General features: G+C 42.3%; 1 protein-coding gene across 8 annotated transcripts; it reads left to right on the top strand.

Moving 5' to 3' along the window:
- Positions 1 to 5,227: 5,227 nt before the first annotated feature.
- On the top strand, positions 5,228 to 16,365 carry OSGIN1 (oxidative stress induced growth inhibitor 1). Of its 8 annotated transcripts, none has more exons than XM_064519483.1 (8): positions 5,228 to 5,382; positions 6,442 to 6,501; positions 6,586 to 6,673; positions 9,726 to 9,824; positions 12,322 to 12,458; positions 12,788 to 12,979; positions 13,275 to 13,366; positions 14,012 to 16,365. In XM_064519483.1, exons 4-8 carry the CDS (start codon positions 9,740 to 9,742, stop codon positions 15,003 to 15,005), a joined length of 1,500 nt encoding a protein of 499 aa, XP_064375553.1. In that variant the 5' UTR covers positions 5,228 to 5,382; positions 6,442 to 6,501; positions 6,586 to 6,673; positions 9,726 to 9,739; the 3' UTR covers positions 15,006 to 16,365. The 8 variants fall into 8 exon arrangements, with proteins under 8 accessions (XP_064375553.1, XP_025957887.1, XP_064375552.1 ...); XM_026102102.2 differs by having other exon boundaries at positions 9,722 to 9,824; XM_064519482.1 differs by having other exon boundaries at positions 6,586 to 6,694.
- Positions 16,366 to 16,575: the final 210 nt, after the last annotated feature.

Here is a 16,575-nt window from a genome sequence, read left to right as displayed (position 1 = left end):
TTTTCAAGATGAAGTGGTTGATGCCTCTGGACAATGAAGACTGGGAACTTAAATTGATACCAAAGCAAAGAAGGACCACCCTCTGAGAACGGCCAGGGAGAAGATGATTGCAAGGTAATGAGTCGAGGGAACAACAGAATTTTTAAATAGTTCTAGCAAAATATAAAGTTTTGCTTTTTCTTTCCTTCCTCAAACAGCTCTCAAAGGCACTAGGACAAAACCATTTCAGTTATTTATCTGACTGGGAGGTCAGTGTCTTTTTGAATAATAAGTGGGTGGAGTGAACCTTTCTTTCTCTCCTTTTGGACCCAACTGCCTAAATACTGCAAAGAGAAGTATGAACATTAGACAGATATGGCCTTGGCAGGGTCACAGGAAAACAGGACACAAGCTCAGTGACAAGTTTTTCTTAAAATGAAGTCCTGTGAATGCACAAACACATGTAGGAAGTTATAACTCCGAGCAGGAGCTGGGTCTCACACTTTCAAAAGTTTCCTGAGCTGCTGCTTCTGTCAAGCCTAGCAACACCCTGGGCTTCCCCAATAGATCCTTTAACTCATTTAGCACAGCAGGTTATGCACTTCAGAGATCCAGCTGCTGGCACAGGTGATGTGGCTGCAGCTTGTCTTTTCTGTGTCAGAGGGCGCCAGAACATGTGTAGGGAGCATGTTTGATTGTTTTTGTTTTGTTTTTGGTTGAGGATTGTGTTAATGATGCCAAATGTGTGTTCTGTTTGGTCAATGCAAAAAGTTTCCAGCATCAATGTCAAAGCATTATTTTCATTAAACAAATAGGTGCAAGTTTTGAGTAGATAACATACAGTTTCATAAATGGAAACTTTCCTGTGTGAAAAGGAGGGATGCCTCTGAAGCTGGTCTGAAGCTGGATTTCATGTACTGCAGAGATCACATGGGATCAAAATATTTGGTCAGGTCTTCTAAGTGCTTCATCTTGAGGTTTTGCATTAGACTACATGATCCACATTTATAAAGTTCCCTTAGACAAAAAACATGCAGGATTTTATTTTTACTGGAACTGAATGAAACCCTGAAGCATCAAAGTGCTATTTTGGCCCATAGAGGATCATGTTGGGAGTGTTCCTCTAATTATTAAAAAGCAGCAGAACATGAAGTTCTGATGTGTGAAACAATGTAGTGTGCCATGATAACTTGACACAGTGATAGCACACCGTAAGCCTGGCTAGAGGGAAGGGTGGACGCTAGAGAGGTACTGTAGTAAGTGTCCTGCCATGAGTTGTCACCAGCAGGGATAGGAACAATGACTTCTGACAGCAGAGATGTGTTGTTCCTGAAGTTCCTCCAAATCAAAGACAGCAGAATCAGGGCTGTCTGGCAGGTTTCATGAATAGGACATGGGTGGTATAACTTCTCAGTGACCTGAGATGTCAAGTCACTTGATAACAAGGAAATTTCTTGCATCAGGGGATAGTTCAGATGCAAAGTGTTCCTCCTGAACAGTGCTATGGCTCTTTGGCACATTCTGCAGCATTACCTTGGGAAAACATAACATTTGCTTGAGTTCTGAGATGTAGATCATGGCTGACCAAAAGGGAAACAAATTGACCTTGGCAACAAATGCACCTGTCAATACTGTAAACTGCAGGGTATGACTTGAAGGTGAAACGAATGATTAGCAGTGAAGTCCATCCCTTTTTCCCACAGGCCAAAACCTTCTCAAGTTGCGTGAATCCCAACTGCAGTGTGTTGAATTCTCCCCATACAGTGATAGGGCATGATTTGCCTGGCTACCACTACGTAGTGTGCAAGGGTTATTCACACAATAGCAAATGTAGCCCTCTACCTTTGCCCTGCATTTCTACCAGTACAGATGAAGGTAGACGTGATCCTTTGTGTTGTCTGAAGGCAGCTCTCATTGTCATGGGTCTTTTTTTTTTCCATAAACAACTTTTTTTAAGAAATAGAAGCTCTTTGGGAACTGCTGTGTAAGTATTATATTGCTTTTGCTAGATCACTTTGTCTTCTTGCTAATTTGGATTAATCTTTTCTGGATAGTGTCCATCAGAGGCTAAGTTTTACTGTTATTTTATTTTTTTAAAGGAAAAAATTCAAAGAACAGAGGAGAAACCTTTGCAGATCATGTGCTTTATTGACAGTTTCCTTGAGCCTGATAAATCTACTTCGTTGTACCATGCCATTCAGAGATTTGTGAATTCCTCAGATCCCAGCTGGAACATACTGCAGTATACCTCAATGAGCCTATAAAGTAGTGGTTTGGTAGAGATTCTTTTTTTTTTCCTGGAAAAATCTGAAGCCAAAGAAATCTGTTCCACAATAAACATGTTTTTGTCAGTTTGTAGCAAAGAAAGGAGTTGGAACTGTTGGCTAAATGCATCCTCACAGACTGTGAATAGCAATAATGCAAAATCCTGTTGAAACCTACATATAAACTTTCTCCTTGAGCCCTTATTAATCTGAATGATACTACTTACCTTTTCTTCCTGACTTATTGTAAGATCATGGAAATTTGTAGATCAAAAGGCTGACTGCCAGGCCAAATGTAGATTATGCAATTACTTCCTCTCCTGGAAAGTTTGAGTGGACAGACAAAGCATGCTAGGCTGAGTTATTTCTTTCTAGACATGGCACACAAAAGGAGAAACAGAGCAGAGTAAAATTAAGATATACCCAGAGTGGTGTGTATGGTAGGATATCAGTAACAAGCCCTCAAAATTTCTAGATTCAATAGCCCTATTGTGCAAGCAAATAAGGGGCAGTGAGATATTGTCATATTTTAACATTTTCCTTTAAGATTTATAATGCCTACAGAAAAGATAGAGCTTGTGGTTTTGGCCGTACTTGCAGAGAAGTAATATTAATATCTCCTCATTTTGTACACAGAGGACAATTTCATTTCTGCAGATGTGCACACACAAAGTATTCTTGATTTTACTGCTTAAAGCCTGCCAAACCATCATATGGTTTCCTCTTGCATCTATGCCACAGGCAAGTATTGACTTGAACATCATTTCTTTTCTTAAATATTTGACATGCAATACTACATTGTATTAAAGATCAAGTCTTTGAAAAAATATAGTAACAGAGCAGCTTTAAATCACCTAACTAAACAAATACCGTAGTTTCTCTGAAAGTTTGTCTTGAGTGATACTGATCACATCTGTTACCTGACAATAAATATGTATTTGGGTAATGCATGTAAAAGCCTTTGCTCCTGTTAAAGAATCAGGATGACTGTGTGAATGCTCCAAGTCCTCCCTACCTTGGATACAAGCCCAGGCAACTTGAAAGAGACCTAAAAAAATACTCAGTCTGACATATATATTTACTGAGTCAAATTTCCAGAGGGATCACTGCTAGCTGAAGCTTTAAGTTAAACAATGGCTTTGTATTTATTAGAACATCTGATTCTTGTGGAATTAAAATAGATTATGTAGTATGCTACTTTGATGTTGGTCTTGAGAGCACATGATTCCTTCTCACAGGCTGTTTTCATCTTTGATATCAGATTGTTGAAAGTATGCATCTTAACTGAGTATCAGCAGTCCTCCTGACTCCCTGGAGATCTTACTTTCAAAATAAATGGCCTCAGAGATAAAGATATGCAGCACTTACTGCTTAAACTGAACTGCATTCTTCAGCTGGAAACATTACATTTAAGAGCACTTTAATTTTAGCAGACTTGATGGAGATTGTATAAATGGACTATTCCATTGCATTGAATAAAATCCCTTGAATGACAATCCTATTATGCTGTAGTAAGTTTTACTTGTGAAAGTCACATTCATTTAACTTATATGCAATAGGTTTGCCAGACTTTATCTCACTGAAGAAAAATAAATACAGCTGAATGCTGTATTTTCAGACCCACTGTAACTATGCTATATAAGGACAAATTTCTTGGAATTAAGGCAAATATCCCATGATTACAGCAAAAAAAAATTCATGTTAGATTTCCATATATAAGAGGTTATGGTAGGAAGACCAAGAGCAGAAGATGCTCTTATATGCTGAATAAACAACTCCCATATGTATTTACTTAATTAACATACATAAGCTCAATGTTTTGAATATGCCTGCAAAGAACTCCAGTCTTAATACTATGTAGCGCAAGCTAAATGCAATCTGACTCTTGATTTTTAAGAACCACTGACACTTGGGGAGCCTCCAGATAAGATCTAGACTCTAAACTTGTTTTCTTTGACTCAGAGGAGCTTAAACAATTCTGTTTTGCTTTCAGAGTTGTTGTTTGGATCTGGATTTTACTTCATCAGATTTTATAGCAAGGTCTCCTATGTGTCTAGTTAGAGACTTCTAATCCTGGTCTTGTTGCACCTGGCTGCCGATTTTTCCTGTGGAATTGAACACAAACCGAAGACAAACAGTGCTATGGAAGACTGAAGATTGTCGGTGAATAGCATTGGTTTCCCAAAAGACGATGATGATGAGGCTAACTTTGTGTGCAGGATATTACAACTAATAACATATTAGATTAAGCGTGGTATATGAAATGTACTATATCAATAAATACCTGAGAACTGGAAACTGGAAGGGATTGAGGGAGCAAGGATTTTGCATACTGTGCTGTTTAATCTTCTTGAATTTGATTTGCATGACAGTGCAGCAATGCCTGGTGACTCTGTGTGACTTCAGTTTCCCTATGTAGCAATCTGTGCCTGAGGATCTTGGCAGACAGGAGAGGAGAAGACAACCCTGCTCTGGCAGTGTCATGCATGTCTTGTGTGCTGTCCCCATGTGTATTAGCTGTTTTTTAATGATGAGGTGAAACTAAAAGTCAAAATACTGTCCAAAGAAGGTAAAGCAGTCATGAATTTTCTTTCCATTTGTGGCCAAAAAGATTATCAGTTTTAAAGCAAGTATACCATGCTATCCTTTCACTTTTATTCATATCTGCAGTTATCACTGTAGCAGCTTACCTTTTAAATACAGAGGAAAAATACACTTTTACTGCAGGAAGCATTGTGTTTTGTGAAGTCTTTGGTTTAATTTGCTCTGAAGGCAACAAGTGGAAAAGAACAGATTAGTTCAGTGCTGGACTTCTGCCACGCACGCGTCCTGTAAGCCTGCTTTTGCCCTAGTCCTGTAGTCAGCTGAACATCGCTAAGGAAAGTTACTCTACATCATTCATTCACAAGCTGGGAAATAAAATCTTCCTGCTGACTCATGCTTATAAGTACTTTTCTAGCTCCACCTACACTCATTTCAGCTCCACCTCTCTCCACTTAGAGCTGGTAGCCTACTATATTTAAACAGCTGTCTTAGAGCAGAGACAGGATTCAAGGCTTGTAGTTTGGCCGTTTTTCCTGACTGTACAGGCATTTTCATAAAGATCTTGTTTCTTCTCGTCAGATCTGCTGCTAAAAAGGTAAGGCGACTGTAAGTATATGTAGAGAGCTCTATTTGTGTGGCATACTGGAACATGTTGCTTTCTGAAAGATCACAGGAAGGTTTATGGAACACCGTATCTGTATGTATCACAGAGTTGAATTGCTTCCATGTACTTTGTCTGTGGGGTAACTGGACTCACATGTAAGACTGTGCAGGTGGGAAAAAAACTCCTTAGACTTGTAGGAAAGTGTGAAAGCTGATGGGACATCTGTTTCTTGAAGTCCGAATGAATTGAACTAAATAGCCTCTTAAATAGCTGCTTCTGAAATGAATGAGGGGGATGAAGAAATGAAGCGGAAGGAAGCTGTTGCATTTCTGTTATTGTTCGTGTTTAGCCCTGGGTGTCACAGAAGCACTTTCAGACTCCTCTATTCCTTATATACTCACTGCACTGCTCGTTTGAACTCTCTCCACGTGCTGTACAGGGCTCGCTTCGCAGTCCGTACTTGAGCAGAAGTCCCATTGATGTTATAGGGAGAGCTATTTGCATGTGGCTGATGTAACTTGACCTTTCTCTTACTAAAGTTATTCTAATATTGTTGTCTTGCTAACACATCTTTACCTTTTTCTTTCGCTCACTTAAAACTTGTTTCAGTTGTGCAGCCTGGAACTGCTAGGGGCCACGCTGACCTGCTTTACGTGAGTTACGGGCCCTCTAGGCGTGAGGCTGTGTCTGGGAGGTATGCAGAATTTGGCCCAGGATGATAAGCTGGCTTTTTTCTTGAGCCAGAACAATTATGTAACGTTCCGTTGGCAGTGAAATGCTTTGGAAGCAGCAAGGAGATGAATTCTGGAACTTGCAGCATCTTCCCAAATGAAGAGGAGGAAAGAGACCCCCATTTAAAGCAGGAGCCAAACCAGTGGTCAGGGTCACTGAACTGGCTAGATGCAAGTGCCTGGCAGCCTGCTTTCCCCAAAGGGAAAGTGAGAAGGACAGCCTTGTGTTTCTTGTTACCTCAGGCTTTTCTTTTTCTTGCTTAGTTAAATAGCTCTGTATAGAGTTGAAGTGAACGTTGGTGTCCTGTGTGCTTTCCAGGAGCCTCTGCAAGAACAGGGATTCATCTGCTACAGTGGATTAGCTGTGTGGGCTATTGAGGTATGTGTGTCTCAGTTCTGAGACTGTCAAAAATCAAAACAAGCAACAAGCAAAAAAAACCCCCACTTTCACTTCTCATGGCAGGAAAAGTGAACATTTGGCCTGAAAATTCGACTGCCTTGATGCTCTGAGCACAGCTTTGCCCACTGCAAGTCACACACCTAGCCTACAGGTTGGGAACAGCTCTAACCAGGTTCAGCATCTGATTCATTTTCTGCTTATATGTATATGTGTGTGTGTGTGTGTGTGTGTGTGTATATATATATATATAAATTATTAACTGTCAACCATAAAGATGGCAAGTCTAGGATGTGGAAGGGACTTCTTTTGTATGTAGAGACATGCTGGGATGAACAGAGACTGCTTTGATAGTTTTGTGTTGATAGAATTGTCCAGCGTCAAAACTTCGGGGAACGAAGTGTGTAGCACTAAAATGGGCCTAATGGGGTTTTGTGAACCTGGATCTTGGACAAAACTACAGCTAAAAATGGTCATGTATGTATATTAATTGAGGAATGTTTGCCAAATCAGCAATTGTACTCCTCTAGCCTTCAAGGTTTGGCTTAATTCCAGCAAAAGCTCCTTTTTCACATATCAAAAGATACTGAATGGAGGTGCAGAGTGAAATGAGGAGAGAGTTATCACGGAGGCTGCTGCTTTGCACTGCTCACGGTGGGTTGGGTGACAGTGGAATGGCTGTGAGCCAAGGCAAGCTCGCTTTGAAACAGACAGGACTGCAAGGCGGACTTACCGTCTTGCACCTATTTTTGTCCCCGTCTGTTTCCCCTGTAGAAACTCTGGCATAGGACAGTGTGAGTTTGTGCCCAAGTCTTGCAAATGGACTTGCAGGCTCATCAGTATTTATATGCTGGCTTTGCTGCTCCCCTGGAATGGTTGCCATGTGCCATACTGGGTTGGTTCAGCAGTCCTTCCTCCCAGCAAAATCCCACGAACGTTGCTGGGTTACCGCTGTCTGCACAGCGCATATGGTCTTTCTGTGCATGCTGCTGCAGACGACTACAGAGCAGAAACCTGCACTGCTCCCTTCCAGGGATCTTGCTTCACATTTTCAGACTCCCAGTATTTTCACAGAGATAAAAGGTGTGCACTCTGTGTTAGGAAACATTAAGAACTTGGCTTGTTGTGTAGTACAGCTGTGGAGGAGGGAATGGTTTGTTACCATGGAGAAGAAACCTCTGCTAACCTTCAGATGTGTGTTGCGATTTAGGCTGGTTCGAGCAAGTATCTTCCTGACCAGACTGGTGTGCTGTTTCTCTGGTCTCTCAGGCCATCCCAGTTGCTAGTGCTGAACTCTTCCAATTGCACTCGTGGACCTTTGTGGTAGAAAATTATTTGGGGATAAACTTACACAGCAACCCATCAACGGTAGTGTGGGGTTTGGTTCGTGTGGCAGAATCTACCCAACAGGCTGAGGAAATACGTGGGCGGCTACAGTGGTTGGGTTAAATACAACTCAGGGGGCAGATGGGTGCCTCAGTGTGGACATCACATGAGGAATTATTCACATATGCATCTGCCTTTGGTCCTCTGGGTCACAGCTAAGCTGTGAAGCAACAGTTCCTGCGTAGTTCCTCAGGATCCTGCTCTCTTTAAAGCTAGATGCCTAAAACGGCTTAAATTAGAAAGCATGACTGTTTCTTAACCCATGTTTTCTATGTGGTTCTTGCCATCTCAGACAAGACATGAGAGAATATCTTAGTCTAATGCTTAGTTAAGTGGTAATAAGTGACCAGTAGCTGTTAAACTGTGGTACAAACTTCAGACAAAGCTGCTCGTTTTGAGTGCCACATGGAGGCCTTAGGCTGTGTCTCTCTACTTGGGTGAATCCAAGCCTCTTAGAGTAGCTGCCACTGGAGATGGTAGCTGGAGATGGCCGTATCGCAGGGCATACAAGCATAGCCACGTCCTTGCAGGCAAACCCACTCACACGGCTCCTTCTGAAGCCTGGAACTCTGCAAATCCTAAACTCAGCTGCGGTTTTCTGGCTGTTCATTCAATCACCAGTGCCTTACTGTGTTACTGTAGCTGTTGGTGTTGTAAAAGTCAGGTTTTAAGGGGAGCTTTGCACTCGCAGGATGGAATTTGCTGCAATGTTTGTGTCAAAGGCAGTGATGTGCCCAACCTGTGAGTGCGCAGTGTGCTCGCCTAGGATCTTTCTGCACTTTGGAAGGACGTGGAGAGCATCCCCTGCTGAACAGAGTAATGCCATTCAGTGGCTTTGGACTTGGTTTTTCAAGGCAAATATAATGCTTTCAGAAAAGACTATTTTGTGTAAAATAACTTGAAGTTTATGTTGAATTTTGAAAAAATAGCTTTTACTGTGATAAAAGTAACACTGACTTCTCTGGATTAGCAGCCATGATGGTGTAGTTGAATTCCCTGGAAAAATAAAATACTTATTTAAGGTACTGTGGTGCCTGCAGGAAGGGCAAGAAACTTTGATCACTGTTCAGTGAATTAGGGTATGTGCACAACAAAATCTGAGGTGTGTAGATTCCACTCTCCCAATGACAGCTTAGTCTCCAAGATTATATTTTTGTTACTTTTTTAATAAAGATTTGTTGTCATGTACTAGTTCAAACTCAAAATTCTATATTTTCTGGAAAGCAAAGAAGGCATTCCTCGGTTCAGGAAGTGAAGTAGCCCTTCCTTTCTCAAAAACCTGTAGCAATGCAATGGCATGTATTTGAAAATACAATCGAAACATTTCCATCCTTTGGGCAGAAGTTTTAGGTGATGCTTGCTCTACTTCTTAGTGAATGCACAGGTTGCTTTAAAAACTATGAAGTATTCAGGAAGGGGTGTTTGCAAGACCTCCATTCATACAAGAATTCATGGTAATTACATAACAACATTGTTCTACTCAGTATGAGCGAAAGTGAAGCTTTCATTAACAAGTTGCACCATTTCAGTTGTTATAGTCAGAGGGTTCATGGTTACTGAAGTTGCCAGCTGTTCTGGGTGGACTGAAATTCATGTGTGGAGGAGAAAGATAAGGGTCCTTTCCTTTTTTTTGTGATATAATCAGGGAATCAACCTTCAGCTCTAAGAAAAAAAAAAAAAAGTAGTGGGCCTGTGCAAGTGTAAAGTTGTGTGCAATACAAGGATAGTACTCTGGATCAGCCCTGTACTGTGGGCTATAGCAAGTCATGGTTTTTGTCAGAAAAGCCAATAGTTTAAAATTTCTTTGTTTTGACAGGTAGACTCCAGGACCTAAATGCTTTCAGACAGGAAGATGTATTCAGTATTGAACAAACACCAAAACAGGAGTGGATTTAAGCCACTTCCTGTAGTGATTATAGGTAAGTTTTCTTTTACCAGCATAGTTGTGTTCTCTAATGATGTTTTTGCTTTGGACTTGCTGTCTTTTTTGTTCCATGTCTTCTTAAGACCAGAATTGTCGTGGTCATTGTTCCTGCCCCCTTTCCCTGATAGCCAGACTTTCTGTAGTGCTGATACAAAGGGAGTGGTGGCAAGCAGGGAACGAGCTGTTTAACAAACTAAAATACATGCCTGCTTTTCACTAACAAAAATGGTAACCTTTCAGACATCAGGTCAGCTGGGCCTTTTTTTTTCCCCCTGTTGGGTGCTTAAAATGGTTTGAAACCATTTCACTGAGAAAATCACTAAACAAGTTGATTAACTTTCTTAGTGCTTGAATTGCGTGTGATCTTTTTCCTTCATCATGTGTGGTTTGGGAAGTGATCCAGACGCTGTTGAAGTTCCTGGGAATTTTTTATAGATCCTTTAAATACTTTAGAAATCTCTTGGCATGTGCAAAGCAGCTACACTGCTTTTATACAGAAATTAATAGCTTTGGTAAAAAGCTGTGGCTTTTTATTTTTCACCACTTTAGAAATTAATGCATTAACTGTCCCACGTCCCTTGTGAGAGAGGAGCTTTGTAATGTAAGGTGACTCCTGGAGCAAGAATGAGTGGTGATGTGAGTGCCTTCCCCTCTGCGACTGATGACAAGCTGTGCGGGAGCATGGGCGTTTCACTCTTTCCTTCTGAGCAGGTGCTTAACTGCCTTGTAGAGCTGCTTCCCGCCTTATCTGTCAGGTCGTTGGTAGCCCTCGAGCTAGGCCAAAGTTTGTGCAGCACATAAATCACATTTAGTCCTTGCCGACAGCAAGTTTCACAGGGACACTACTACCTGCAGGTTGAATTCTGAGGGTGACTTTCTGCTGCCTAGTTGTGGAAGCCTTTTGCGGCAGGCAGAGAGGATATTTTGGTAGATCCCAGGTGTGCCTCTATGGGGACCCAGTGTGGAGATGTCACTAAAGCCTCTGGAGCACCAGTGTGAAGATGTGTGCTGTGGGTAGGCTGTTGAGAGCTGAAGCAGCTCGGTAGTTTCATTGCACCTGGACATGTCTGGCAGGTTCCAGCTGCTTCCCCAGGCCTGATTTTGGGAGACCTTAGCTGTGGCTTGGAGGGTAAATCCTCTGTATGCCTTGTGGAGTGTTGTGAATTTAACTCAGACTTCCTTGTACATCCTGAAGCAAAGGAGCAAGCTGAGGCCATATTATATTCTACCATAGCTGCAATGCAGTTTGCTTTTAATTTCCACTGCTGCTCAGTTTTGGATGGTCACTTTCCTGCGAGTGGCATATTCCAAGCACTGACCAGCAGCCACCTGTCCTCAACCAGAGTCAAGCTGATTTTGGCTCCAGCTGCGGAGGGTAGCTGCCCTTAGCATAGCTCAGCTCACTGTGAGTTTTCCAGCCCAAACCTCTCTCTAGCTATGCCCGAGAAGTGGCCTTTGCTCCAGTGGCTGTGGCACGCAGCACGGGCACTGTGTCAACACGGCTGCTCTGTCACTTCGGCTCTCCTGCCCTGCATCGTCACTGCATTATGTAATTGTGGTTAGTCACGTATTAGTGAGCAGCCAAACTCTGGACCAGAGAGGCTGACAGCTAGTTATGCAGATGCTGTAAAATATTAAACATTCTGGAGAGCAGCCATGTGAAAATTTTCCACAGGCTACTCTCACTGCACTTTGGAGTCACAGATAAAAAGTCTTCCGGCTGGCTGTTGGGTGGTCAACTGGACAAGTTTAGCCATCCAGCAATTTGTTCAAAGTGCTGTCTTGGCGTGGCAGAGAGACTTCTTTTTGTAACTTTCTGCTTGCAAACCACTGTAGGGCTGGTTCCAAGGTCCTCCAGAGCCACCAGCCAAAGCTAGTATTGCTAGAAAGCCCTCATTATATGGTTTTTCTTACTGAAAGTATACAGAGCAGAGGTGTTCCCTGTTGTCTTTGGTCTCTGGATTAGCTCTGCATCCCATACCTGATGAACTACCCTGCACAGGTGTGACATGTGTCCAGCAGAGCTGAGGCCCCCAGTCAGCATGTTACCAGTTTTGAAACTTTTAAACTGACTGCAGCTGTCTCCTCCCAGCAAATAAAAGGAGAGAAACAGTACCAATGAGACAGATGGGGAGAAGGAGAACTGTCTTCAGAGCCAAAAGCAAGAAGTTAGTGAACAATTCTGTAATTAATCATCAGGCTAGTGACTTCAGCTTCAGGTGAGGTTAACCTCTGCCTTGTTTAAGCCAATGTCTTTTCAGCAAATTCTGAGGAGCTTACAATGCAGATAGACACAAATGAGGAGTAGGAGGGGAAACATGAGAATAAAATTCCTTCCCCAACTCCATCCAACAAGTCAGTGGGCAATAGAAAGTCTCCTGTATCTGCAGTGGTGTCTTATCCTTTGAATTGGTCTGGTTATTCAAAATACTTCTCCAAGGGTTGCTCCATCTGTAGGAGTATAAAATCTTCTTTTTCATCTGTCTGTTTAGGGAATGGACCTTCAGGAATCTGTCTGTCCTATCTGCTGTCAGGCTATGTCCCTTACTTCAAAAGAGATTCTCTTCATCCTCATTCCATTCTGCAGAGGAAACTGGAAGAGGCACCAGATATCTCCATTTTGGACCAGGTTTGTGGTTTTTTGAAAAAAAAAAAAAAAAAGCTTTTTTTAGCAGGAAAAAAGCCTTCGTTATGACCTCATAGTGAAATATCCCAGGGCTATTTTATAAATGATAACCTCTTTTGGATTTTCAAAGTGCATGGTCAGAGCAAGCTTTAAACAAGTATGAAGTACCAGCATTGCTGCTGAGATCCTTGAGGTAATTCTTAAGCAGTAGAGGGGCTATGTGCCAACAGATGAATTTCACGAAACACCAGACGCCCTAGTTGGAAGTAGAGCAGTTTCAAGTAGTCTCCATGGTATGACACAGGTTTTGAGCATCTGCTGTCTCCTTTTAGGATTTGGAGTATCTATCTGAAGGCTTGGAGGGACGATCCCACAGCCCAGTGGCTCTTCTGTTTGATACTCTTCTTCGTCCAGACACAGACTTTGGTGGAACAGCAGAATCTGTCCTCACTTGGTGGCATGAGACTAACAGAGCCATCCCGCACTTGGTCCTTGGCAGAAACCCTCCCGGAGGTGCCTGGCATGTATGTGAATTGAAGCCTAACTAGGTCTGCATATTGAAAGACAGCCAAAGTGTCCTAACCAGAGAGCTGAAGGATGCTCAAAAAAAGAGGAGGAGGGGGAACATGAGACACACTAATATTTCCATAAGTATGAAAATACTCCTTTTTTCCTTTTGATATCATCCACGCCAGTGGATCAAATGAAATCACTGACTTCATGATACAGGATGTATTGGAACATGACAAAATAGCATTTCATTTTTCTTACTCTTAAATGGCTTTCAGTTATTTAATGTAGCTGTGTTTCTTGTTCCAGTCTATTGAAGGGTCTATGATTACCCTGAGCAGAGGGGAATGGATGGGACTCCCAGATCTCCAGTTCAAAGAGTGGCTGAGGCAAAAGAGAAGGTGAGATATCTATGGTGTGATTGTTTATTTGCAAACATCTAAAGGTTATTTGGGAACCTGGAGTGGAGTGTACTCCTTTGATGCAGCTGTTATGGTTCTAGTGGGAGGAAGGGACCCCCAGCAAAAATCCGTTCTGCATGCAGTGATTCTAGATAAAGCTGGAGTTGCAGCGCAGCTAGTTCTCAAGCACTTGCTGGGGATGGCTCAGTTCTGAAAATGCTTGGAGAAGACATGATAGTCTGTGTGTCCATTGCTGCTGTCCACAATGACAAGTATAATCATCAAAGGTACTGTGGAATCTCTCAGGTGCTTGAGAGATGTTAGATGCTTGAAATCTGAAAAAGTCCAGGAGATAAAAACAGAAGTGAGACATGAAAGAGGAAGGTATAAATGAGTTACCATGTTCCTAGGGAAGGGATTCATGTTAGACAAGTTGTCTCTGTGCAAAAACCTATGAACCTGACTGTTACCTCTGTAGACCAAGAATAAATTTGCTGAAGACAAGAAAACTAGATGAGAAATCTCCTCTGTTAGTGCCAGGATAGAAGGCTCTAGGATACACTCTAGGATACACTCAGTGGAAGAGGGAGAAATTCTAAGCTCTTACTTAACTGCTGCTTGGCCTTTGTTTGTAATGTATTACAGAGGCCTTAGAAACAATAGAGCCACAGCAGAAGACATTGCTCAATATTACCAACATTACGTGATGAAGAAAGGGCTGCAGAAGAACTTTAGATGTGGGACTGTTGTGACCTCTGTGAGGAAAGTGAATGCACAGAGCATCTCCAACCATGCACAGAAAGATCTGCAGGAGAAAAGTGGCTCGCTCTGGAACTTCACTGAGGAAAGTATGGAGGTCTTTAAGGTAGATGGATTTTTCAGAACTGTGAAAGGTGATCAGGAACCCTTCTCCATCGAAGCAGAGAATGTGGTCTTAGCTACAGGAACATATGATAGTCCCACTTGGCTTGGGGTCAAGGGAGAGAATCTTTCTTATGTCCATCACCAGCTCTCTGCCCTAGAGGAAGCAGTGAAGGACAACAGCATTGGCATCATGTCAGATCCAGTCTTGATTGTGGGTGCTGGTCTGACAGCTGCTGATGCGATTCTTTTTGCTCACCACTGCAGCATTCCAGTAATCCATGTTTTTCGGAGAACAGTCAATGATCCAGCTCTTATCTTTAACCAGCTCCCAAAAGTGATGTACCCTGAATACCACAAAGTCCATCAGATGATGAAAGAACAGTCAGCTGCTTGTTCTGGGCTCTATGAGTGTTATGTTAGCCTTCCTGAACATCATGTGCTATCCTTTGGCAAGGACAAGAAATGTATCCTTCAAGACAAGAATGGCTACCAGAAGATTTATAAAGTTTCCATGGCTCTTGTTCTCACTGGTTCAAACCCCAACCTTTCCTTTCTGCCAAATAATGGCATTGACTTGGCAATGGACTGCAATCAACCAGTCAATCCCAAGAGGAATCCCATAGATGTTGACCCATTCACCTATGAATGCACTCAGGAGAAAGGGCTTTATGCTCTAGGACCCTTAGCTGGGGACAACTTTGTACGCTTTGTGCAGGGAGGGGCTCTGGCCGTTGCCAGCTCTCTGTTAAAGAAAGCAAATAAAAATCCACCCTAATGAAAAAAGCCCCTCCACGCTTACAGTGTCTAAGTGGGTAACTGCTGTTTTATTAAAGAAGCAAGTCTCTGATATGTACACCCTCAAATGTGAAGCCCCCACTCCTGGTATTCACCAAAGGTTATGCAGAAAGTTACTAAGTTCTTGCTGAGTTATTTGGGAAGATTAAGTCACCACACGCACAGAACAGGCTTCACACATGGTGATACCGTGAACTCTAGGGGATTCAACTCTTCCTGCATGGCTGTGCATGAAGGCAGCAGGGGCCTTGAATCCTGTGCTGCAAAAGTGGGGAGCAAGACAGTGATTGCTCTTCTATGTAACACCTTCCAGGCTACTAAAAGTAGAATTGGGGAACAAGCGTTGTTAATTACTTCCAGACAGCAAGCTGGCAACCCTGTGCCTGTCAGTGTCTTATATTGTCCAGTGTTTTTGGATGAAACAAAGTAAGCCAGTGTAGTTGTATTTGCTCCTGTGGCTCAGCTGTATGTTCTTATTAGACAAGAATTCACTGAAAGATGCTGCAGGTAAATTTTTGGCACATGAAGTGGTACTCCGTGAATAAAAACTGGCATTGAAGCACATTCTAAGCTGTATTTTCTTACTGATGACATCAGCAACATGTTATATGTAGGGTTTTTTTCAAGAGATACATGTGATGGTTTGTTTTCTCCTTCTGAAGAGTCTTCAGAGTGATGGTATTGACTTACAAACATCCAGTGTGCTATCTTACAGCAATTTGTTTTCTGACTCCTAAAACTGTGGTGGCTACATTCTCAGCAGCTGCTCTAAAGACAGCAGAATTAAAGGGAGCGACTGGCTTGTCTTGAAATTCTGCCCGTGTATTGTGTGGGACTTCTGCTGCGTGGAGTATTGCAGGAAAAAGCAGTATGTTGCATATTGTAGTATGGATCTCTAATCTAGCATGATTTTTCAAGAATGCTGTTTATGAATTCAAGATTTTTATTGACAAAGCACTTTGTTAGGGGCTTTCAATCAACTTGTGTTTTGAATGAGCTGGGGTGGGTGGGAATCGTGCCTCATGGTGCAAACCTCACTCTCAACCGACCTATGGGACCTTACATACCTCTCACAGGAAAATATAAGAATCATCGTTAATGGTTTTCAGTATAAAGACAGACTCTGCTCCCTTTGGTGCCCTGAAACTCACTGGCATGACAGGATGCTACAAACGTCTCTGGAAAGCTGTGCGTGTGGAGACAGTGGCTGTTTGCATATGACCCTTACAAGTTGTGCAGGGAGACATACTTGTCTGCAGTGCTGTTGTAGCTCACTAAAGTATTTTCATCAGTGACTGTACTTGTATGAAATATTTTTCAATAAAGTGATTTCAGACTTACTCAGCATGTTTGTTTTTTATCTCTGACTTTGAATCCCTGACCAAGAGAAGATCTAGCAAACTGTTCTTCGTCTGCTTCCTGGCAAATACCAGGGTGTGGTGTGATGTGCCCACTAAATCCCACCTCTCTTCTCCCTAGGGGCATAACGCTCTAAGGACATGCTTTCCACACATCTTCCTCTGCCCTTTAGGATGGAGAACCTTTTTGTA

The sequence above is a fragment of the Dromaius novaehollandiae genome, chromosome 13 (genome assembly GCF_036370855.1).
Source record: "Dromaius novaehollandiae isolate bDroNov1 chromosome 13, bDroNov1.hap1, whole genome shotgun sequence".
Taxonomy (NCBI): Eukaryota; Metazoa; Chordata; class Aves; order Casuariiformes; family Dromaiidae; genus Dromaius; species Dromaius novaehollandiae.
Note: the sequence above shows the minus strand (reverse complement) of the source record. Positions and strands in the feature narration are given on the sequence as shown.